Source organism: Tursiops truncatus, chromosome 8 (assembly GCF_011762595.2).
Source record: "Tursiops truncatus isolate mTurTru1 chromosome 8, mTurTru1.mat.Y, whole genome shotgun sequence".
Classification (NCBI taxonomy): Eukaryota; Metazoa; Chordata; class Mammalia; order Artiodactyla; family Delphinidae; genus Tursiops; species Tursiops truncatus.
Genome location: NC_047041.1, coordinates 108,073,197 through 108,097,627, shown reverse-complemented (window position 1 = coordinate 108,097,627; position 24,431 = coordinate 108,073,197). Strand labels below are relative to the sequence as shown.

At 56.9% G+C, this 24,431-nt stretch overlaps 1 protein-coding gene across 25 annotated transcripts in view; it reads left to right on the top strand.

Annotated features, from left to right (window-relative positions):
* The first annotated feature begins 669 nt into the window (after positions 1–669).
* The window catches only part of PHRF1 (PHD and ring finger domains 1), a 28,271-nt gene continuing 4,509 nt past the window's right edge, over positions 670–24,431 (top strand). For 7 of the 25 annotated variants that reach the window (XM_033861543.2, XM_073809412.1, XM_033861538.2 and 4 more), the window contains exons 1-14: positions 671–822; positions 2,720–2,800; positions 4,402–4,517; positions 4,816–4,914; positions 8,380–8,594; positions 9,567–9,650; positions 11,257–11,375; positions 17,392–17,489; positions 17,757–17,932; positions 18,469–18,595; positions 21,959–22,086; positions 22,532–22,713; positions 23,106–23,225; positions 23,749–23,903. In XM_033861543.2, coding sequence (XP_033717434.1) covers positions 4,424–4,517; positions 4,816–4,914; positions 8,380–8,594; positions 9,567–9,650; positions 11,257–11,375; positions 17,392–17,489; positions 17,757–17,932; positions 18,469–18,595; positions 21,959–22,086; positions 22,532–22,713; positions 23,106–23,225; positions 23,749–23,903 — 1,597 coding nt within the window. In that variant the 5' untranslated portion in view covers positions 671–822; positions 2,720–2,800; positions 4,402–4,423. Of the gene's footprint in view, positions 823–2,268; positions 2,506–2,719; positions 2,801–4,401; positions 4,518–4,815; positions 4,915–8,379; positions 8,595–9,566; positions 9,651–11,256; positions 11,376–17,391; positions 17,490–17,756; positions 17,933–18,468; positions 18,596–18,625; positions 21,300–21,958; positions 22,087–22,531; positions 22,714–23,105; positions 23,226–23,748; positions 23,904–24,431 lie in introns of those variants that run through there. The other 18 variants (XR_004527741.2, XR_004527740.2, XM_033861545.2 and 15 more) reach the window with 15 other exon arrangements.

The window sequence follows — 24,431 nt, the reverse complement described above, 5'->3', positions numbered from 1 at the left end:
TTATTGTGTCTGGACAAGATGGGACACGGGACTGGGGAATCGTCCTCGCTGTGCTCAGCGCCTGGCGGAGCCCGAGCAGAGGGTCCATCAGTGTTTGGTCGGAGTGAACGGACGGCACAAAGCTGCTCGTCCCTGGAGCGCCACCAGGCCGTCCCGGCACGGCTCTCCGCAGCTCACGCTTGACATCTGAGGGATGGGAGGGGGGTGGCGGGAGGGCGGGGCGGGGGCGCCGCGTGGAGCCGGACCCGGGTTGGGGGCGGGGCCATCGCACGGGGCGGGACCCTGGCTGGGGGCGGGACCCTAGGTGTGCCAGGCTTCCGCTCCCATTCGCCCTGGGCGACGGGCGGAGGGTCGGACTGTGCCAGCTTCCCGACGGAGGGGCAGTCCCATAACAGCCCAAAGGCAGGAACTTAGAAACCTCAAGTTCTTCCAAGCAGCTTGTCTCTTTGGACTGTGATAACCCATTAAACAGTGTTTCCAAAGCCTCGAGATCCCCAAGCTCAGGGAGCGGCTCTCTCTTCCACCTCAGGCCTTTCTTCCCCTCCCTGGTCCCAGTGGTTCCCGCCAAGGGCGGGGTGGAAGGACCCCGGAAGCCGGCTCCATGCACTTCCGGGTCGAGGAGCGCGCGGCGGCGGCGGCGGCGGCGGCGGCGGCGGCGGCGGCGGCGGCGGCGGCGGCGGCGGCGGCGGCGGCGGCGGCGGCGGCGGCGGCGGCGGGGGCTGTGGCGGTGGCGTTCGGGCCTAGTCGTGGTTCTCGTTCGGGCGGCGGCTGCGGCAGTGGCGGCGAGCGCCCGGTAGCGGCCGGCGGGGCGCGAGGTTCCGGGTACGTGCTGGGCCGCAGCTTCCCGGGTGTCTGTTGCGCCCCGGCCGGAGGGCCGCCCCGGGCGCCTCGCGCTTTGTCTGCGGCCTGCCCAGCGGTGCGAGGCCTGCGCCGCACTGGCCCCGGGCTGGCGGGCGGCGGTGACCGCCTGCGGGCGCGGGAGGCCTCGCGCAGAGGCTGGGAGGCCCCGGGCTTGCAGGCGGGTTTCCGGGGGGGCGCCTTCCTAGAGCGAAGTGTGACCGTTTGCTAACTCGTTTCCAGCTCCTGGTCGTCTTTGCTTTCATTGGCTTCGCCAGTGTTTCGACAGGCCTGTTTGGTTGACGGGATGGTTTCCCGTTCTTTAACTCACGTAGTCTTCACAGCAGTTTTTCGGGACTAGGTATTGGCCTTCCTGTTTTACATACATAGAATGGAGCCCGTAGAGGTTAAGTAACTTGCCAACGTCACACAGCTCCTGAGTGCGGAGCCAGGGCACTGTGTTAACCCTAGCCCTGATTCCTGGCCCATGTTTTTTTTTTAATAACAAGGATTGTTTTACATTCTTGTCAACTTTGGCTTTTATATACTTATCTTGTTTCTGCAGCAGCAGCAGCAAGATGGTAGTCAGCCTGTGAGCCACATTTTGGCCCGTGGTCACTTGGACAGAACCTGAGGCTGAAGTGAGGTTTGACTTGGGACATAGCACACCTTCCCTCTCCCTGGACCACTCAGTATTTTTTCTTAGGAGAAGAATGTTGTGTCAGAATGACAACAGCTGGTTCCTTTTTTTGCGCTAGGCTGGTGGCAAGGCCGTGACAGGGCCAGCCTGGCTTTGGTTCTCTTAGCAGCCTCCCAGCATGGACTCTTGGTGTCTGTCTCAACCCTGCCAAGACCTTGCTGGGCCCTAGCTTTTTGACTTCCGTTGCAGTTTACAGTTTCGAGGTCTTGTATCCTCTGTGGCAGACGATGAATGAAAGTTGAGAGTTGGCCCCGTATGAGACGTTGGACCGGGCAGGCTTGCTCAGGGCCTGGTGATGGGCAGTCAGGTTCTGGTCCTGGCATAGCTGCCGGTGACCATACCGGAAGGTCTTTTGGTTCCTTAGTGATGGTTGGGATTGCAGGTGCTTTGAGTCCCTGAATTTGAAAAGAGAGGGAAATACTCTTTCTGGTTTAAATTTTTCCCCAGGTTCCCTTAAATCTGAAGGCTCGGCAGGAGCACCACAGTGCTGCGGGCGCTGCCGAAGGCGGCCAGCAGCCGGGGGGCTGTGGGCTTTCCCGCAGAAAGGGCTTCCTGGCCATTGGTCTGGGACATATGAGCAGAGGTGGGGATGGTGGATCTGAGCAGGCGTGTCTGAGCTGGGGCTGCTGGTGGGGCCAGTAGGTGCTAAGCCAGGGTCCCACTCGCACAGTGTTCTGAGTGCAGGGTTCCTTACGGGGGGGGGGGGGCCGGGGCTTGCTAACGGTGGTCTCTTCCTTCGTGGTCGCACAGCGCTTGCCCTGGAAAGCACCTTCAGAGGCTAGCCGGCTCTTTTCCCTGGGCGCTGCCAGAAGTTACTGTGTACGATGATGCAGGAAGGGAGGGCTGTCGGGAGGCCTGGAGGTTCTCCTCGCAGCTGTGATGGAGAAGCACAGGGCTCTCGGGACTGATCCCCACAGGTGCAGGGACACGGGGAGTCAGTCATCCTGATTCCGGAGTTGGTGTCTCAGGCAAGCCAGATCCCATCGTGGCCGCACTGACCTCCTACAGCTCTCTGAGCCAGGCCCTGCCACTGCCCCTGGCAGGCAGGCCTAGGTCTCAGTCACCAAGGGAGAGGCCAGGGGTTATTTGTTTGTGCTTTTGACCTTTTGCGTGTGAACTGTCCCTGGCTGTGCTCTGTCGTCTCTTTGGGGGGTTACATTTTCTGATTTTTTTCCTCGGTAGGTTCCTGGGTGTGAGTATTTACCTCCTTCATAGGCTGTGCTTCTCCAGGGCAGGACCCGTGCTGCACACAGTAGGGGCAGGGTAAGTATGAGAGCAGGTGTCCCAGAATGACAGCTATAGCCAGAGGATAATAGGTCTTCTTACCTGCAATGGGCTGCAGCCATCATGCTCAGGGGAAAGGTGGACGGACAGTGGCACCATGGTCTTTGCGTCTCCAGCAGGAGACATGGTCAGGACGTGGGCACAGGACAGGGAAGGTCCCTGCTGTGTTGCTGACTCACCAAGAAGTGGGGTGCAGACCCTTAAGTTGAGTAGGACTGTTGCTGATTTTCTTAACCTTGGCATGTTAGGTAGAGGAAAGGTGGTGGCTTTCAGGGGTTAAACATTTCAGTTGCCTGCTTGCAGTGGAAGCATCGTGTGGCAGTTTCGTGGCATTAACATGCCCTCACTGTTTTAGAAAGCATCCTCCCAGAATCGGACTTTGTATGGGAAGTGAGGCGTTCTGGGGTCTGAACCTGGCCTCAGCCCCATCAGGGGATCATTCTTTGGGAGCATCTGTACAATGGTGGTAGTGACAGCCCGTTCCCTTGTTTCTGTGATGCATGTGTCATACACAGTGTGTGGCCCACAGCCCACGGGAGAGAAGCCTGCATGTAGGATCCAGGAATGAGAGCCTTTCCTGGCTTCTGGGCACGCTGCTGTCAGCCTAACCCCCTGCGCCTGGTTCTTGCTTTGTGCCTCTGCCTTCCGGTCTTTTCTGTGACCCCTTTCCTTTGACCATGTAGACTGGACTTGGTTGGAAGCACACTGTGCCACCTGGATGGGGGCAGTGTTTCCTCACTGTGTGTCATTGAGGTGTTTCCTCTCGGGGTCACTTGGGAAGTGAGTAGCACTGATGGGAAAGGAGCCCGTATTTGGAGACCAAAGTCAGAGGCCCTGGTGTGGGAGGGTAATTGTGTCCCCCTATGTCTGTGAGGTCATTGGTCTAGATCTTCTGTGTTATCCTGGCAGTGGCCTTGCAGAGTAGGCACGACAGGCATCCCCACTTGGAGATCAGGAGCCCAAGAGCAGGTGGACTTGGCAGCCAAGAGGCAGAACCTGACCTCTGCTCCTTGTGGCCCCGTGCTGCCCCCGGGCAGTCAGGTGACTTGGCGGTGCCCTGTGGATGCACTGGGGCGAGGTCAGAGGAACGTCAGCTGGTACCTTGGCCTCCCAGCTATAGTCAGGTGCGTGGAGCCTGGGCTGGCCAGCCAGGGCTGAGAGGGAGGTGCCAGGGGAGTGCAGGGAGAGGGCCCTGCTTGGCACCGGGGCCTTCTGGTGACCATCCCCCATTGAAAGCGCTGCTTTGCCTCAGCTTGTGATAAGCCATTTCCTTCAAGCCTGGCCTCGTGGTACCTGGGGAGTGTTGAGGTGTGGTAGGTGCCTGACTGAACAAGAAGGTGGCCAGTCTGAGGCTCAGTTAGGTTCGTTATAAGTTGGGATCTGACTTTGAACGTGGCTCTGTAGGTAGGAGCCAGTCTCTTTTGTGTGTATGCACAGTTTTGAGCGTATTATATCTCCTGTGCTACGGGTGGACATGTGTCACCAGGACGTGACGTGTAGAGAGTGACTATTGCTCTCGGCAGGGAGCTTTACGTAACGTGTGGGACAGCGGGAAATTACTTGACCCTGGTTTCTTTCAGAGCTGAACTCCAATGTCCAGCAATGGATGACGACAGCCTGGACGAGCTTGTGGACCGAAGCCCGGGGCCCGATGGCCACCCGAGACTCCGTCCTGCCGCCCTGACCAGCGATGCTGGTGAGCTGCCCTCCCGCCGCTCCACACGGAGCTGGGGAGCAAGTGTTCATGCTTTGCTTTTCAAGTGCACAAGCGGCACATTGTTTGGTGCTTATTTTTAATGCAATCAATACAGATGTAAATTGAGCAAAAGATGCTGCTTTTCCCTCCCCACGTCCCCATGCGGCCCCACCCCCCCATCCCTGGGGGCAGCGCTGGGCGCCCTGTGGGCAGGTGTCCTCTGAACACCTCTGTGCATCTTCCAACCTGCCTCAGCCATGACGCTGCCCCCCGGGCCTGTGTTTACCTGTCCATCTAGAAGACAGCAGTGATGCCCACAGTGGGGGCTCTGAGGACGACACGTGCACTGAGCACAGTGATGGCGACGACGACGAGGGGCACCTGGAAGACGGATCTGGTGAGAACGCTGACGTTCGAGCGGCCCCGCGTGTCCCCTCTCTCGTGACAGGGATTGCTGTCATAAAACGGCCTTGTTGAAGTTGCTGCCTTAACCGCGCTGGCCACCTGGGGCTGTGAACGCTGGGGGTGAAACTCCCTAGCACAGCAGTCTGGCAGTCCCCTGCAGTGGGTCTCGTCTTCAGCTGGGAAGCTGGCTCGCATTGATGTGGTTGGGCTGATGGCACAGTGGGTAGGTGTCTTCCTTGGTGGCGGCAGGAGGTTAAAATGCCTGAGAACAGGGAGCAGTGCGAAGGGCGTTGCCAGGGAGAACGCAGGACTGGACCTGCGGGCAGAGCAGGCCCCCAGCCCCTGCTGCAGGGCAGGGGTAGCATGAGCCGAGGTTTGCCGGGACCTAGGACCACCTGACCAGGGAGCCACCTGACCCCAGGGACCACCTGGGCAGGATGGCGGTGCCTCCTGTGGCTCCTTCTCTCGCTGTTGATGGAACCCCTGAGAGAACTGGCAGATGCACGGAATGACTTTATTAAGAAATTCCCAGGATGTTTACATCACTTGACGTTTGTGCCTCTGAACTCCTGCACGGGGAGATAGTGCCGCCTGAGGACCTCACGGCACCTCCTTCCCTGGCCTTCCCGGGCATCCTGGCTGGTACGTGTCCTGTGGGGTCCCCAGGCTGGACTGCCTTGTCCCAGCCCCTCAGAGGGAGGTGCGCTCAGCCCCCTCCCCATGTGGCACCGGGCTTTGGAAGCTTGACTTACGGCTCTTTTCCTTCTGACAACAGCCGTCCACTCAGGACGTGTGTGGTCCTGAAGCATCTGCCTAGTCTTTTTATCACAGTCCTTGGACTCCTGTGTTTATGAACATTAGAATGTTTCAGAAAGGTAACCCCTCACGTGTGGGACAGTGCTTGTGAAGGAAGAGCACTGACACAGCACGTCAGTGTGAGTTTGCTACCGCGCGTGTGTTGGTGACATATTCTTCCAGAGTTAGATTTTGACTTCTGTGCAGGCACGTGAAGTTCTGTGCTGAGTTTGCAGGTCACGTTGTGGCTCTTCGCTTGTTTCTGCAGATGGGCTTGGGGCTTGGGCACAGGCATGTGGCCTTGACCAGGCTGGAGGCAGAGGACATCAGGTCTTTGTCACTTCATCCCTCGAGCAGAGGTTTGAGGCTCTACTGGAGGCCAGAGGACGGGGCTGCAGGCTGGAGGGCAGGCGGGAGCCCAGCCGGGGCTCTCTGCCCGAGCTAACTGCCTAGCAGCAGAGACAACGGTGTAAAGGAGCAGTTAGGTCAGGTGATAGATGCCAAGAATGTGTTTATGGGGACATCATGGGAATGGGGAGGCCTCAGCCCCTGTGGGCCTGGGCTGGTGAGGAGAAGCTTCCAGAAAGACACATCTAAGCTGTGATCTGAAGGGCAGGAGGGTTAGCCGGGTAATGGGGGACATGGGCTGGTGGGGAGTGCCGTGCAGGGACAGCTGGCGTAGAGCCCAGTGCCCAGCAGGCCCGCAGGTGATGAGGAGGTGCCCAGTGGCGGGCGGGCACCTGGAGGCTACGGCCATAGCTGATGGGCAGTAAGACTCCACCAGACACCCCTAGTTTTCCGCGCCGGTCAGTGAAACTCACAGGCAAGGAGCGTATCTCTGGCTGGTGAGGATTTAAGAGATCTCAAACGTAGTGTCTTCAAAGGGAGTTACCTGCATCCTTACGGGCCTGGTATCTGCCACGTCCCCCTTCTTTCCGCAGCTCTTTCTACTCATCTTTTTGCTTTTCCTGTGCTAGTGTTGATTCCTGGAAGTCATTTGCTTGTGTCGCTGTTTGCTCAGTTTTCAACTTCAGATAGGTATTATCTGTTCAAGTCTTAGGACGAAACATGAGGACTTGGGACTCTGACCCGCTGCCTCAGCCCGCTCTCCAGGCGGTGCACATGCGTCCTGGTCTGCTCAGCTCGCAGCCCCTCCCTACTCGGCCTCATCTCAGTTGCTCCCAGCTCTTTCCAGTGTGGTCCTGCCCTCCTCGTGTGAGCCGTGCCCTCACCTGCACTGGGTTCCCAGGCGTGCTGTGCTGCCAGCTGCCGCGCCGGGCTGGCACCCGTGTCTGCACCTCCTTTGGCCTGGTCCTTCGTCTGGTTGGGGCCTGGTCCGGCCGCCCCTGAGACGGGGTGGGGAGGCGGGTGGCCCAGGGTCTTGGCACCTGCCTGTGTCTTTAGCTGCCTCTCCGTTGGTGGTCGCTGCCCCTCAGGCACTTCAAAGGCGTCCTCCGTGGGTGGGACACCGCGGAGGGGTCAGGTGGCCCTCAGATGGCCAGCTCTCTGCCTTCCCTTCAGTTCCTGAGCCTTCTGGAATTCCGGAGGAAGAACCAGATCCTCCAGCCTCCACGCCCTTAGCCAAGCAGGAAGCTGAGCAAAGTCATTCTCCAAAATTTTGTGGACACCAGTTTTGTTAGTTTTCTCTTGGTTTGTAACAGATCGTCATGAACACAGCAGCTGAGAACCGCGTGCTCAGTGGTTCCATGGGTCTGTAGTCCAGACACCGGTGGCTGGTCCTCTGCTTGGTTCTCACCCGACTGACATCAAGGGGTCACAGGGCTGCCGTTCCCGTCTGAGGCTCAGGGTGCTCCCCAAGGTCACGGCTTGTCAGCAGATTTCAGATCCCTGCGGGCATGGGGCTCCAGTCCTGTCTCTGGCCGGCTGCCAGGGGAGGCCGTTGTCACTCAGCTCCTGGGAGTCACCCCTCAGTGGATAGGCCGCAACGTTCTACAACCAGCCAGAGAACACTACTTTTAAAGAGCTCATTTGGTTATGTTCTAGTTTCCCTTTGCCTTGAGACAGCAGGGTCTCGGGGGTGTGTAAGAACCCTGCCTGCCACACCCCTAGCCTGCTTCTCCTGTCCATGTGAAGTAGCGTTATTTCAGTGGAGTTCAGTGGGGAGAGAAAACTAATGCACCTGTTGACTCTGCCTTGGTGAACTGAAAGTGTCTCCTTCCTTTTCTGCTGGCCTAACCCCAGCTTCAGAAGCTTTCAGAAATTGATCAGGACTGTTGTGGCCAGCTTGCTGGGTTAGGAATTTATGCTCTCTAATCCCTGAAGCAAGAAAAATGAAAGACCTGTAGGAGAGGCCTTTCCTGAGGGCCGTGGCTCACTGACACTGTTTTGAGAAGGGTGTTGACGGCACGTGGCGCCCTCTGGAGGCCACTGCACTGAGCCGAGAGGCGGGCTGGCCCCGGGAGGCTGCCTGCCTCGTGAGGGTTCTGATTCGGCTCCAAGTTGGGGGGGTGGGGCCGGTGTCCCCTGAGCTTGGAAGCAGCTTCGGGTTAAAATGCCCGGTGACATCTGTCCTGGTGGGGCCGCAGGAGCGGGTCTGTCCCTCGTGTGTGGGATTCGGGACCCTGCTCACCCGAGTGCGGCTGCGGCCTGCATGCCTCCTGTACTCCGGTTTGTGGACTTGTAACATTGCCTCTTTGTCAAGGTTCCGAGGATTCCGAAGAAGACGGCGACGATGTGGACACGTTAGCAGCAGCAGCGGCTACTCGGGGGGCGCTGGAAGCCAGTGGTGCATTTAACTCTGATGATGATTCGGAGAGCTGCCCGATCTGTCTTAATGCTTTCAGGGACCAGGCTGTGGGGACACCCGAGAACTGTGCCCACTACTTCTGCCTCGATTGCATCGTGGAGTGGTCCAAGGTGCGTGGCTTCTCTTCGGGCACTTCCTCCCTTCGGGCTAGCCTCTGTGTGTGTGACCCAGCCTCTGGCCGGCCTCTCAAGGGTCTGGGTCTCTGCTCTATAACAGGAGTTGGAGCCCCAGGTGGTGTCGGAGCTTGATCTCTGCTTCGTTCGAGCTCTAGGCCCTCGGGGTGGTCGGTGAAGCTCACTGTGGGGTGATATGCTCGTGGAGCGCTGGATCAGGAGGGTTGTTTATGGGCCGGTGCCCCTCGGGGACCAGAAATCCTTAGTGGCCCAGGGGCAGCCTGCTCAGGCCGAGTTGGCCGGTGCTCACATGCTGAGGGGTCATCTCATAGACCCAGGAAAGCCTGAGTCGTGTGATTAGCAGTAAAAGCACGTGGGGTTCACCAGATGGTGCAGTGTTGCGGGGTGAGCTTTAGAAGCACTGCCCCCTCCCTACCTTCTGAACTTTGTGAAAAACCTCAAAGAAGGAATGAGTCAAAGGACGCGTGGCCCACAGCCCCGTGCCTTTCACCGTCCTCGAGGACCAGCGGCCCTGCCTGATTCTTTTCTATTCCCACCCTCACCAACTCGGACCCCGGGAACGCGGCCGGTCTCGCCGCACTGTGCCTGCCCCTACCCAGCGAGGGTGACGGTAACGGCGTTGCCTCAAGCGCCCAGCCTCTTCTCCTCTGCCCCCTGCTGCTGGCCAGTAACACAGCTGTCCCGCCACCCCTTGCCCTCCTCTTGTCTTCTTAGCACTGACTGGCCCTCCAAGAGAACCGCTCCACGTGGCAGGGATTTGATTTCTGTCTCTTTTCTTCACTGCTGTATCCCCAGCCGCCTAGCACAGAGCCTAGCCTACACAGGCATTCTGCAAATTAGATTTTTAATGTAAAAGGAAGTCTTGACTTCTAAATGAAATTATTTTCGGATGGTATTAATAGTGAAAGTGATTCTATAAGGTTGAAGTATGATTTTTCTTTCTTACAGAATGCCAATTCCTGTCCAGTTGATCGAACTATATTTAAATGTATTTGTATTCGAGCTCAATTTGGCGGTAAAATCTTGAAGAAGGTAAGTGTAGGCGCCCCCTTTTGTGTATTACATTGGTCCCCATCTCATGGGAAAACATGCCTTCAAAAGGCAAGTTGCTTTCCTGAAGTATTAGTTACGTGTGTTTTAGAAATCGACTAAAAGGCCGTTTGCGGCCATGAACGTGAAACCCGGTGCTGGAGGTGGTGCTGTGTGCCCGGCCAGCCTGGGCTCTGCATGGGAGCGGTTTCCCAGACTTCCTCCTCTCCACTCCCACACGCCTTTTCTGCATCTCCGAGCTTCTCTCCTCTTGAGCCACGGCAGCCACAGCAGGCAGGGAAGGTCAGGGTGTGGACCCCAGCCCTGGGAGAGGGGGCCAGCTCTCTCGGGACCAGACTTGGGAAGGCGCGTGGCAGGAGCATGAGGGCTGGGGACAAGGTGTTTTCCTTGCTCTTAAAAGCGTGCTTTTGCTCACCTGCTGTTTGGGGACTGGGAGGCCTCCATACGTCGTCTTCTGTTGAGGAACAGCATTAGAAAGACTTGTTGAGGGAGTTCCCTGGTGGCCTAGTGGTTAGGCTTCCTCGCTTTCACTGCCATGGCCTGGGTTCAGTCCTTGGTCGGGGAAGTTCCTGCAAGCCACACGGCTCTGCCAAAAAGAAGAAAAAGAAAGACTCGTAGAGATTTGTCTTACATCTTCTCAGCGAGTCTTATAGCCGCAGATGTGCCTTTTTATTTGCGGAGCCAGGGATGTGTGAGGGCTCCGGCTCTGGGTGAGCAGACTTCTCCTGGAGTCTTGGTCGGGGCCAGCAGCTCCCGTCCCGTCCTGCTGGTGGAGCCTCCTGTGGCCTGCCCCGGGCGCTTTGCTCTTCTGCCCGAGGTCTCTGGGGAGCGCCGGCATTTTCCCCGCAGGCAAGCTCTGTTTCCTTGAGTGCCTGCCTCTTGAGTCCTTGGCCCCGAGCGCCTCCTGTGTGGGAAGGGGAGGTGGGTGAAGGGCCCACTTACACGCCAGCAGGTCCAATTGGAGGAGATCCGAGAGCGGCTCAGACCCAGCACAGAGTCCAGGAGGCCGCGGGAGGGTCCCGAGTCCCTGGCTGGTGCAGGAACAAAGGCAGAGAGTGTGGCTCAGGCGAGTCACCCGTGGGGAAGTGAGCTGCAGAGGCTGTTTCTCAGTGGGACTCATGGGCAGGAGACCGAGGCAGCCTGTTGAGGTGGCTCGGGCTGGCGGCAGCGATGAGGAGTAGCTGTGATCGTCGTGGGGCAGCACATGTTTGAGTGTCATTTGGCAGTCACGTTTCTGTGCTTCGCTTGGTCCTGGGACAGTTCTTGGGGGACGAGAGCCCGGCGCTTCCCTGTTCTCCACCCGCGTGGTCCGTGCAACGTAGCCCTCATGTTTGGCTGTCTCACCTGCCACTCCGCTCTGGAGCCCTTCCGTGGGTCAGACTTTTTCTGTTGAATCGTTTTTTTTCTCAGGGCTAACTACCCTGAGATGGTTAGAAAACAGAAAAGTCACTGGTGCTTGTTAATTCAGAAGCTCTGGGCCCATGGAGCCCGTGTGAATCTGCTCTGGGTCCATTGCAAACCGTGATATAAACGGCTCTGGGATTTGGGTCCCTCTTGCCACGTGCTGAGCACGCTGTCCTGTCCCCAGATCCCAGTGGAGAGCGCCAGGCTTGGGGAGGATGAGGATGAAGACCCGACCTTCTGTGGGGTGTGCGGCAGGAGCGACCGGGAGGACCGTCTGCTGCTCTGCGACGGCTGCGACGCTGGGTGAGCCCCTCCCGTTGGGTGCCCTGAGCTCGGCTCAGAGCTGGTCTTGTTGACCCGCTAGAGGGACCTGCCCAGCTGTGTTTGTGCTCAGCGCCACCTGCCCCTCGAGGGTCGTCTGCTGCGTCCTGGGCTCCGCATGCTTCGTCCCCCCCCATCGTTGTTTATATCCTCCACCTGTTTCCAGACGATATCCTGAGGCCGCTTGCAGAGATGTACCTAGTATCTCAGGACGAGGGGGAGAGGCAAGAAATGGCGTGGGCTGGCTGGGCCGGGGGCGGACACGAGCGGGACCCACCCTTTGTGCGAGGCCAGGGGCCGGGGCAGCTTCACACGGCAGGACAGTGGGACGCGCTTCCAGCCAGGCTGCCAGCCACCCCTGTGTCCGTGGAGCCCCTTTCATTGTCATTCTGCAACACCATTGGGTCCCCTGCTTCTCGTCAGGCCCTTTCCTTGTGCTGGAGCAGCACAAGCCCTGGAGGACGGGCGCCTGTGGGGCCTGTGCTTGTCCCAATGCAGACACTTCCTGGGCTGCCCACCCGGGCCCACTACCTGCCACCTCCCTGCACTGAGACAGCAGGTCACCCTCCCCGGGCCTGGCAGCATCTCCCGCCTTCCTCCGAGCCCCGCCCTCGGTGCTCACACAGCTGAGAATGCAATGCGTTCCTCCCTCCTTTCTCCCCAGTCTCAGCCTGCATCCATGTTTGGTGACACGGTTGCCTGACCTTGCTGCTCCTTGCCCCTTTGGAGTCCCGGAAGTTGGCCATGTCTGAGCGGGTCCCCTCTAGCCTGTTGTCGGTCTGGGGCTAGAGGGCAGAAGCAGAGCCTTGGGTGTCCTGCAGACCCGTGTGTCCAGCTCACGGCTCTTGCTGTCACAGTCCATGACCGAGTGGGGCCACGGGGGTGGCAGCATTCAGAACGCTGCTCACACGCAGACTGCACCCTTTTCCCCAGTGATGGTGGCTGCTCGGGGCCTGAGAAGGAGGGGCCTGGGACAGCTGGATGCTGCCTGAGAGCCCACACGTGGTGGGAAGGAGAGGCCTGGTACTGGCCGCCACACCCCTTGGCCTGGCCTGGCCCTCGTCACCAGCCTTGCCTTCTTGGCCTGGGTTCCCTGTGCCAGACGAGCTTGTGTGCCTTCCAGTGGCCTTGAGGACGCTGGGGAGCCCTGGATGAGGCTGTTGGAGCTTTCACTCACAAAGCCTCGATTTTCTCTTAAGCTTTTATCCCTTTTTTTTTCTTTTCCTTTTTGCCTTGCTGCATGGCTTGTGGGATCTTAGTTTCCTGACCAGGGATTGAACCCGGGCCCTCAGCAGTGAAAGCACCGAGTCCTAACTACTGGACTGCCAGGGAGTTCCCCCCTTAAGCGTTTTTTTTTTTTTTCTTTTAATATTTATTTTTGGCTGTGTTGGGTCTTCGTTTCTGTGCGAGGGCTTTCTCTAGTTGCGGTGAGTGGGGGCCACTCTTCATCACGGTACGCGGGCCTCTCACTATCGCGGCCTCTCTTGTTGCGGAGCAACAAGGCTGCAGACGCGCAGGCTCAGTAGTTGTGGCTCACGGGCCCAGCTGCTCCGCGGCATGTGGGATCCTCCCAGACAAGGGCTCGAACCCCTGTCCCCTGCATTGGCAGGCAGATTCTCAACCACTGTGCCACCAGGGAAGCCCCCACACACCCTTAAGCTTTTAAATGGAGCCTACAGTCCTTTTTTTTTTTTAATAGATTTTATCTTTCGGAGCAATTTTAGGTTCATAACAAAATTGAGTGGAACATAGCATGCATTTTTTTTTAAATTGAGGTATAATTGGTTTATAGAGTTATATTAGTTTCAGGTGTACAACACAGTGATTCAAAATTTTTATCAGTTATGCTCTATTTAAAGTTATTATAAAATATTGGCTCTACTTCTCTGGGCTGTGCAGCGTATTCTTGTACTTTGTTATATACAGAGTAGCTTGTATCTCTTAATCCCACCCATACCCCTGTCTTGCTCCCCGACTCCCCTCTACTGACTGTTAACCACTACTTTGTTCTCTATATTTGAGTCTGTTTCTGTTTTATTATATACGGTGGTTTGTTTCATTTCTACGTTACACATATAAGTGATAACGTAGAGTATTTGTTTTTCTCTTTTGACTTATTTCACTAAGTGTAACACTCTCCAGGTCCATTCATGTTTTTGCAAATGGCAGAATTGCAGTCTTTTTTATGGCTGAGGGTGTGTGTTTGTGTACACCACATCTTCTTTATCCATTTGTCTGTTCATGGGCACTTGGGTTACTTCCATATCTTGGCTTTTGTGAATGATGCTGTGAACACTGGAGTGCATGTATCTTTTTGAATTAGTGTTTTCATTTTCTTTAGTTAAGTACCCAGGAGTGGAAGTGCTGGATCATATGGTAGTTCTATTTTTAGTTTCTTCAGGAACCTCCATACTGCTCTCCGTGGCAGCTGCACCAATTTACAGTCCCACCAACAGTGCAAGAGAGCTCCCTTTTCTGCACATCCTCGCCAACATTTGTTATTTGTGGTCTTTTTTTTTTTTTGCGGTACGCAGGCCTCTCACTGTTGTGGCCTCTCTTGTTGCGGAGCACAGGCTCCGGACACGCAGGCTCAGCTGCCATGGCTCACGGGCCTAGCTGCTCTGTGGCATGTGGGACCTTCCTGGACCGGGGCACAAACCCGTGTCCCCTGCATCGGCAGGCGGACCCTCAACCACTGCGCCACCAGGGAAGCCCTATTTGTGGCCTTTTTGACGAAAACCATTCAGACAGGTGTGATGTGTTGTCTCATTGTGGTTTTGATTTGCATTTCTCTGATGATTAGCAATGTTGAACATCTTTTCATGTGCCTTTTGGCCATCTGTATGTCTTCTTTGGAAAAATGTCTGCGGTCTTTTGCCCATGTTTTAATCACTTTTTTTGATATTGAGTTGTATGAGCTGTTGATATATTTTGGATGTTGATCCCTTGTTGGTCATGTAGTTTGCAAATATTTTCTTCCATTCAGGAAGTCTTTTCGTTTTGTCAGTGTTTCCTTTGCTGTGCAAAAGTTAAGATTTAAAGTTTAATTAGGTCCCATTTATTTTTGCTTTTATTTCCTTTGCTTTGAGAGACAGAGCCCCAAAAATATTGCTGTGAGTTATGTCAAAGAGTGTTTTGTTATTGTTTTCTTTTAGGAGTTTTATAGTTTCCAGTCTTTTTTTTTTTTTTTTTTTTAAATATTTATTTTATTTATTTGGTTGTGCTGGGTCTTGGTTGGGGCAGGCGTGCTCCTTAGTTGCGGGAGCTATGCTCCTTAGTTGTGGCAGGTGTGCTCCTTAGTTGCGGCTCACTGGCTTCTTAGTTGCAGCACGTGTGCTCCTTAGTTGCAGCTCGCTGGCTCCTTAGTTGCGGCATGCATGTGGGATCTAGTTCCCTCACCAGGGGTCAAACCCAGGCCCCCTACGTTGGGAGCACGGAATCTTAACCACTGCACCACCAGGGAAGTCCCATAGTTTCCAGTCTTATGTTTAGGTCTTTAATCCATTTTGAGTTTATTGTTGTATATAGTGTGAGAAAGTATCCTAATTTCATTGTTTTACATGAAGCTGTCCAGCTTTCCCAGCACCACTTATTGGAGAGACTGTCTTTCTTCAATTGTATATTCTTGCCTCCTCTGTTGTAGATTAATTGACCATGTAAGTGTAGGTTTATTTCTGGGCTCTCTTTTCTGTTTCATTTTTCTGTGTGTATGTTTTTGAGCCAGTATTGTACTGTTTTGATTACGGTAGCTTTGTAGCATAGTCTGAAGTCAGGGAGGGTGACACCTCCAGCTCAGTTCTTTCTTGGGATTGCCTTGTCTGAGCCTACAATCCTTGATTATGTTAATTCTTTATATCAGGTTCTGTTTCAGGGAGTTCCCTGGTGGTCCATTGGTTAAGACTCCACATTTCCAGTTCAGGGGGTCAGGTTCAATCCCTAGTCAGGGATCTAAGATCCCACATGCTGCGTGGTGTGGCCAAAAAAAAAATTGTTTCAATTTTAGTAGTGTTTTGTTTGTTTGTTTGTTTTTTGCAGTACGCGGGCCTCTCACTGTTGTGGCCTCTCCCGTTGCGGAGCACAGGCTCCAGACGCACAGGCTCAGCGGCCATGGCTCACAGGCCCAGCCGCTCCACGGCATGTGGGATCTTCCTGGACTGGGGCACAAACCTGTGTCCCCTGCATCAGCAGGCGGACTCTCAACCACTGCGCCACCAGGGAAGCCCCAATTTTAGTAGTTTTAACAGTGACTTGGGGATTTTTGCAACTTCTGCAAAAATATTTTTTGTTGTAAAGTATGTTTATAAATTTATTTGTTTTTTTATGTGCTTGAATTTAACAGATAAGACAAGTACATAAAAATTGTGATAGACCTAAAACATTAAAACTGATAAAAAATATAGTGATTCGTATGCTTCTGAATATCCTCACTGCTAATATTTGCCCTTAGCTAAATTTTCTTACAGTTAAGTCTTTCAACTAAAGTCACAAGTCTACAAGTCTAAGATCACTGTTACTCATTTTTCTTTAATAATGGGAGCTGCAACTGAAATTTTTTTTAATATAAATTTATTTATTTGTTTTTATTTTTGACTGTGTTGGGTCTTGGTTGCTGCGCGTGGATTTTCTCTAGTTGCGGCGAGTGGGGGCTACTCTTTGTTGCAGTGTGCAGGCTTCTCATTGCGGTGGCTTCTCTTGTTGCGGAGCACGGGCTCTAGAGTACAGGCTTCAGTAGTTGTGGCTCACGGGCTCTAGGGCGCAGGCTCAGCAGTTGTGGCGCACGGGCTTAGTTGCTCTGCAGCATGTGGGATCTTCCCAGACCAGGCCTCGAACCTGTGTCCCCTGCATTGGCAGGCGGATTCTTAACCACTGTGCCACCTGGGAAGCCCTGTTACTCATTTTTAAATGAGTAACTCACAAGCCTGTCCATAGATACATGAATATGCCAGGTTCTTTCACTGTTATATGAAGCAAGGTACAGATTATTTGTGGGGGGTTTTACCTTGGTTTTGTTTTTGGCCGTGCTTCGTGGCTTTTGGGATCTTAGTTCCCCGACCAGGGATTGAACACGGACCCTGGCAGTGAAATTGCCAAGTCCTAACCACTGGACCTCCATGGAGTTCCCCCATTTGTGTTTTATGTAGCGGTATTTATTCTCGAGGGAGGACCTCTCTGTGCCACATGGCTGTGGCTCTCCCAGTGGGAGGAGGTCATCCTTGTGCTCAAGTGAGCGCTGCAGGCCGGTCCTACTGGGCGATCATGGGGCTGTTCTGGGTTTCAAAGCCGAGTCCAGCCTGGGCTCGGGTGTTCAGTGTGGGCTCGGCACTGGTTTCCACCTGGCCTGGCTCGGCGCCATCTCGGACACTGGGATGGAGTTTGGAGGGTTCCGGCACCGGCGGCCCACGCCAGCGGTGGCTCCTCCAGCAACTGAAGAGCAGACGCTGTTGGGTGGCGCTGCCGTGCGGGGTGTTAGTTCCTCGGAGACTGGCCTCCCAGGATGGTGGCTGCCACCCCGCCGCCGTCAGGGTCCAGCTGCCGCTCTCTTAGCTCTGTCCCTCCAGATGGTACGTCCCCTGGGGAGAGTTTGGCGGCCGTCAGGGTCCCCTTGGAGGGCAGAGATGCCCAGAAGCCTGCGGTGGGGGTCCGTCCACCCAGAATGCCGGTGGGAGAGTGAGAAGACAGGTGTCTGCAGCTCCAAGCGCGCAGGCCCTCTGAGCAGGCGGACTCCCCCTTGGCCTCGGGTGGGGGCATCCAAGTCAGTCCTGGCAGAGCTCACGGTCGGGGAGGGGGCGCTGTGTCGGTCAGGGCCCCGCCCTCATGACTTCACTTAACCTTCATCACCCCCACAGGCCGTCTCCAGGTGCCGTCACGTTGCGGGGTTAGGGCTTCCACACGTGGATTGGGGGGCCACGAGATCACAGCAGGGTGTGTTGTCAGGAGACCTGTCATAGGGCTCACTTGGCTGGGACAGTGAGGCTGGGGACACCGTCTCGTTTCCTAGGTACCACATGGAGTGTTTGGACCCCCCTCTCCAGGAGGTGCCAGTGGACGAGTGGTTCTGTCCGGAATGTGCTGCCCCCGGGGCCGCCCCTGCTGCGGGTAACACACTGCCCCCCCTCAGGTGGTCCGGACCCTTCCTGTGGGGCCGGCCCCTCGTCCCAGGGAGATCGCGTCCGGCTCTCCAGCAGGGGCGGCTTTCGGTTGCACTCTTTGGGCGGGGCACGGGCTGGAGACAGGGGGTTGGCTGATGGGGGTCTAGGAGCCCAAGCTCCAGGGAGACACCCCCTGTGCCCCGTTTCCCAGAGTCCTCCTACCAGGGCCAGGGCTCAGCGGAGTGCACGTCAGCCCAGGGTGTTTTCTTCCAAGACGCAGGTCCCGTGAGCGAGGAGGAGGTTTCCCTGCTCTTGGCCGACGTAGTGCCCACCACCAGCCGGCTTCAGCCACACGCAGGGAGGACCCGGGCCATCGCCAGGACACGGCAGAGCGAGAGGGTCCGAGCGACGGTGAACCGGAACCGGATCTCCACAGCCAGGAGGATCCAGGTGGGTGCTGGTGGCCTCGCATCCTGGCCATGTGCAGGGAACAAAGCCAAGTGGGCCTGAGGCGGCGGCAGCAGTGGAGAACTGGCCCTGGGGGTGCTGGACAGTCGGGTCCGGCCAGTGGTCGGTGGCCCGGCCCGTGGGTGCATCGTGGAAGCTGCCGGGGGTCCCCTGCCTTGCAGCTGTCACCTGCCAAGGCCGTAGTACTGAACTGAGAGGAGCTGAGAGGACTTCATGGGGAATGTGGTCCCGGGACCCCACCACAGATGCCCACAGTCCCTCCTGGCACCTCCGCCCTCCACTCTGAGGCCCGCAAGCCCTCCTTGTTCTGCATCCTTGCCCGGCCTGCTCCTCGGGAGGCCTTCCCAGACCCCACTTCCCACTGGGCCCTTGGGGAGCCCCCAGCAGCCTGCCTGATGTCTGCTGCTGCCAGGCTGAGGCATCTAGCCTCCCGGGGGCTCAGGGGGCTCCTTGGGGCTCCCTCAAGGGGCCTGAGGCGGCTCCGGCCCCCCTGACCAGCGCCGTCCCGTGCTGTGCAGCACGTCCCGAGGTACCTCATGTCTCCTCTGCTGGACGAGACCATCGAAGCTGTGGCCGCTGGTCTGAGCACAGCTGTGTACCAGCACCCCGGGCGGCGAGCCCCTGCCCGTCGGAGGAGGAAAGCAGGTAGGCCTGGCTCGGTCTCTGGCTTCCAGTGGTGGCTGCCATTCCTGTAGCCTGGTTTCCGCAGACCATCACGCAGAAGGCCCTGCAGGCCCAGGGGTCTGGGTCTGGTCCTTCCCTCTGAACCCCCCAGGGTGCTGTTTATGCAGCAGCGCCCTGCATGTGCATCAGGGTGACAGAGCCTCCCCGAAGTTGATCGGGGAAGAGTCCCCAAGGACCTTGTGGAAGATTCGCAATGTTTTCTCTAAATTGGGCAACACACAGGTGAAGCCCCATGCCTGGCTTTTCTGGGTGGGAACAGCTAAAATGATTAATTCAGTGTCTTTGCTGGTTTGGGCGCTGTTCACGTTTTCTAGTCCTTTTCTGTGTTAGTCTCGGTAATTTTGTCCCAGTAAGTTCCATTTTTCTTTGGTAGTCGACATCCCTGCCTGGGGAGAAGCTTTCACCCCAGTTTAACATCCTTGGCGATTTCTGGGTCTGTGCTGCATTTATATTCATGGGTTGGAATTCTCCAAAGAAGAGCTTTCCTTTTTCTCCTTGACTATTCATTTAAACCAGTAGATGTGGTTTCCTGTTTCTTTCAGCGGGTTGCAATCTGTGGTCTTTTAAAAATCAACATTATTGAGACATGCGTTTTCTGTGATGAGCACACCCACTCTGGGCATATGGTTCCCGGTGAGACCGACGAGGCTTCCAGCCGCTGCCCCCGCTCCCCAGGCAGCCCCTCCAGGCACCTGCCGTCCTGTCGTTGGCGCTAGCCATCCTCGGTTCTCACTCATGAGGTCTTGAGCGTGTGCTCTGGTTTGTTGCTCAGCAGAGTGATTGGGGGCCTGTGTAGTGGGTGTCTGGGGTTAATTTCTGTTTATTGGTGAGGAACATGCCACGGCACGAACCACCCCAGCTTGTCCACCTGCCTGTGCCGGGCATTTGGGTTGGTTCTGTAATGAAGCTGCTGTGAGTATCTTTCCTGCAGGCAGGTGTTTCCGCTGCTCTGGGTCGGTAGAGAGCAGTAGACTAGGTGCAACCAGTGAACGTGTGTTGGAGGTGACTCACCCCCGCACTCCCATCAGCAACGTGTGCGTTGCAGCTGCGCCGCGTTCTTGCCCACGCTCGTCCTCCCCACCCCCAGCGGGCGTGTGTGTGTCAGGTTCCGCTGCCCTGCGTGGCCCCGCCAGGTGCCGAGCGCATATGTGCTCCCGGAGAGCCCTCGCCCCCGAAGAGCTGAGCACAGAGAGGACACCCGAGGGCCGCCGGCGGGCGGTCCTGGTTCGCAACCCCGTGTAGTGGATGGAGCCAGGAGCTGTACCCCGAGGTCACGCTGATCACTGCCTTGAAGTTCAGGATGAGAGAGGTTTTGCTTCTCGTATTTTCTGTCTGGATCTCCTCTTATGTCCAGGGTCTCACTTCTCAGTCCCAGCAGTTGCTCCCTTGCATTTCACAGACCCGTCCCAGGATAAGAGCTGGAGGTGCTGCAGCTCCTGGAGAGACGGGCTCACTTCTCCCTTTGTCCCGAGTGGCCCCCACGCTTGGCTGTTACATCTTTGCCGTGAATATTTCACACTTCTTTAAAAAAAAATTATTTATTTAATTAATTTATTGGCAGCTTTGGGTCTTCATTGCTGCGCGCGGGCTTTCTCTAGTTGTGGCGAGCGGAGGCTACTCTTCGTTGCGGTGCGCAGGCTTCTCATTGCGGTGGCTTCTCTTGTTGCGGAGCACGGGCTCTAGGCGCGCGGGCTTCAGTAGTTGTGGCTCACAGGCTCTAGAGCGCAGGCTCAGTAGTTGTGGCGCACAGGCTTAGTTGCTCCGCGGCATGTGGGATCTTCCCGGACCAGGGCTCGAACCCTGGTCCCCTGCATTGGCAGGCAGATTCTTAACCACTGCACCACCAGAGAAGCCCAATGTTTCGCACTTTTTACAGACGTAGTCACACTGTGGAAGCGCAGGGAGACCGGAACAGCACCCTGTGACCGTCTTGCCATGGCCTGGCGACTCCTGGCCGGGGCTGCTTCGTCTCTCTCCACCCCCTCCCCCTCTGTTATTTTGAAGCAGATCCTCATTTTACCTCTGAGTGTCTCACAGTATGTTTCTGGAAGAGGGAGTCTCTCTTTTGATTTAACAATGAGGCCGTTGTTACACCCAAGGAGATGAGCAATAATCGCGCAGCACGGTGGAATGGCTGGTCGGTGTTGAAAGTTCTAATTGTGTCACAAATTGTGATGGAATTTAAAAAATAGTTTACTTGCATCTCGAGCCAAAGGAGGTCTGTGCTGCACTAGTGGCTGCCTGTTAAGTGTCTCTGTGTCCTCTTGACTGGGGTTGATGCGGGGTCTCCTATCCTGGCGCATCCCTCGCGGGCAGGTCTCACCTGCTCCGGCTGGGCGGCTGGAGCCCCGAGGCTGGCTCAGGTGCAGGTGGGCGTTTCGTTGGGTTGGTGGGGTGTTTGAAGGGTTGCTTGGGTTGGGGTTGGGGGTCCTCCCAGCGGGCAGCTCCGCCAGGCTCTCTGTTCACAGTCAGGCAGCCCCGGGGCTCAGGTCTCAGATCCATGAAGTGACGGAGGAGGTGAAGGAGAGGCTTCCTCCTGACGGGCTGCTTCCAGGAGTGCAGTTTCCGTGGACAGCACGGGCTCGCTGGCGCCTCCGTCTGTTTCCTTTGTTGAGCAGTTCTCAGAACCCCCGAGCTGCTTGTAGCATCCTTCAGTGGAGATCAGGTAGGGCTTTTAGCTTCATCGCGAGATCACAGATTCAAGTGCAGCGGAAGTGCTCTAACAGCACACGTCTTCTCGGAACCTGCTGTTTCTGTGCTGGGGTTCCCGAGAGTTCGGGGGTGCTGGAGCATCACAGAACTAGGGCGCCCTGTGGCTGCCATGGCTCGTCCCCAGTCAGCCCGTAGCGCCCCAGGGTGGCTGAGGGGGACGGAACGCTGCTGGGTTTGCAATGTAATCCTCAGGATACGTTTTACTGGACACGTACCGTGAGGTCGTCTGTTTCCAGGCCTCTGGGAGAGTGCTTCTCCGGGGTGAGACCACCAAGTGGATACAGAGCTGGGAGCCAGTGTTTCCTTTTACTTTTGATTATTAGGGTTTGTGTTTTCTAATTTAATTTTGTTTCATAATTGTGTAAAATAATCTGCTGGTTCTAATAATGAGGTCTGCAAATCAAAGTAGGCTCAGACCTACTCTGTTTTTGCTTTGCACTGCCTTCCCCCTCCCCTCCTCTGTGGCGAAGTATGTAAAACCCTATAACAAAAAAAAATAAAAAGAGGAAGGCCCCAGGCCGGGACGGACAGTTGTCATCCGCTGGGTCTTGGGGGGGGACACCTGGGGTGGGGCGCACGGTGAAGTGTGTGCTGTCAATGTGCTCTTTGTAGGAAGACGGAGGAAAGTGTCGGGAAGAAAGAAAACCCAGTCCAGATCATCTGTGAAGAGCAGGAGCTCGGGGACGAGGTCCAGGAAACGCCAGGGCCGCGTGAAGAAGAGTAAAGGGAAGAAGATAAAGGTAGCGTCGGATGGGGGATCACGCTGGGCGAGCTTCAGTCCTGTGTGTGGGTAGATAGTGGGAGTCGTAGAAGGACCCTTTTTTTATAATTACTTAGAGGTTCACAGATAAATAGGCACGTTTCTGCAGCACGGACTGAAGGTGGGGCTGAGACAAGATGTGTTCTGGGCCCCGCAGAGCGGCTCCTGGGACCGCGGGGGGCGCAAGGGGCTGGGCTACAACCCGTCAGGGCGCTTGTTCCCTGGGGTGCCGGCATCCGGTGTGAGCCGGGTGGGGGTGAGGCCCAGGCGGGGTCCTCACGTGTGATGAGTACACGTGACCCTCAGGCTGCAGGACTGTGGCTACTCGGTCGGCCGTGTTTGGTGCTGCGGATTCCTAGTTGGAATGGAGGCTGTAGATTTCAGCCCTGCGGATCAGTGTTTCTCCCTCTGTCCCCTGGGTTCAGAATGAAGCCACAGCTCGTTCCCGCATCGCACGGACGCTGGGCCTCCGCAGGCCAGCCCATGGAGCCTGCATCCCCTCGGTGTACAAGCCTGCAGACCCCTCTCTGGGGCTGATGCGTGCAGACATCGGGGCAGCCTCCCTCTCCCTGTTTGGAGACCCTTATGAGCTGGACCCCTTCGACAGGTGACTGCAGAGGGGGAGCTGGGGGGGCTCGCTCTTTTCCTAGGCCCGTGGGCATGTCGCTCCTGGTGGAGGCATGGCTCACCCTCAGAATTCGCATTTGTGAAATTCCTGCTTCCGAGTTGTTCTCAGAATTCTGTACCTACTCGTCCCCTAATTTGGAGAAAGATCTAACTCACACGCCTGTCCCCCACCCCGTCCCCGCTCAGAGACTCGGGCAGCTGCTGACAGAAAACCGCTGCACGGGGCCTGGGTTCATTGTTGAGTCACGAGGGCTGCCGTGGGGGTAGTGCTGAGCCCACCTGTGCCACGCGCTGCTGAGAGGTTGGGGGGTGGCTCCCTGGGCCTCGATGTGCAGGGTCACCCCGTGCCCTTTGGCATGTGTCCTCCTCCAGCAGTGAAGAGGCATCTCCGAGCCCTGCTTCCCCTCTGAGCGTCAAGAGGAGGATCCTGTCCCGGTCAGCCCTGCGGTCGCACCAGCCTGTGGCCAGGCCCGTCTCCATGGGGCTCTCCAGGTGTGTCCTGGGGGACAGGATGGCCGGGGCGGTGGTGCGGGGTGGGTCCCCAGGCGTACAAGGACCGCAGGCTCCATGTTGGGCTGGCGCTCTGCCACCTGGCCCCCACGGCCTCTCCTGTGGCCTGTCCTCTGGCTCTTGGTTGAGGAAGTGCTGCGGCCAGTCCCAAGCCAAGGGCACAGGGATGAGGTGACAACCCCAGAGGCTGCCTCCGTGTGCCTAGCTCTGCTGCAGAACCCACAGCAGGGAGGGGCCGGGCAGGGAGCCAAGCTTTTTCTCTGTTTGACCCTCCAAAAGAAAGACTTAACCAACTCTACCAGTCGGCGTTGCTCACGAGCTCCTGCCTGTCAGTGAGTGGAGCCGAGGCCAAAGCCTTGGACGACTCCACCCCCCCCCCCCCCCCCATCTTCCTTTAGTCCGAGCTGCCGGGTGGGTCTCACCCCTCCCCTCGGGAACACTGCCTGCTGCCTGGGTGTGGAGGCGCGTGGGCAGGAGGGCCATGACCGCTGGGTCTGCCCTGCAGGAGGAGCGCTCCCGCCATGGCGCCCCAGCCGGAAGTGGATGCGGACCCCGGCCCTGACCTGCTGGGAAGCATCCTGTCGGGCCAGAGCTTCCTGATGATGAACGGCGCCGACATCGTCATCCACCGCGATGGCTCCCTCAGCGCCAAGAGGGCAGGTGAGGAGCCTCTGCGCACGGCCCGCCGTCCCCACCTCTGCGCGCCTGGAGATGGGGACACGCGTTCCTCCAGGGACAGTCGTGTGGTGTGACCCAGCGGTTCTAGGGTTTGCTTCCGAGTGTAGGTGAGGGTGCTGAGGGACTGAAGACGCCTGTCCCATCGCTTTCTGATAACACATCTGTTGGGGGAGTTACCAGGCAGCCCACAGGCCCTCCTTGCTGTCAGCAGCTGCCGTCTGTTCTCACAGCCCCAGGAACCAGCGTGGAGCCCTCTCCACAGATCTGGGCCCCAGCGGGATTCGGGCCTGGGGGGATCTGGCCATGGAGGGCAGGGTAGGCTGCATGGGCGTGGTCATTGGTAGACTGGGGTGCTACCCTGTTTTCAAGTGTCCATCACGGGCTCAGGCTCCTTCTGATCCACAGATAGCGTGAAGATAGTGTATGAAGCAGAAGGGGCTGGTGGGCAGCAGCAGAGCGAGCCTCCAGCCCCGTCCCTGTGCCCTGTAACCGTTGGGAGTGTTCTGAGGG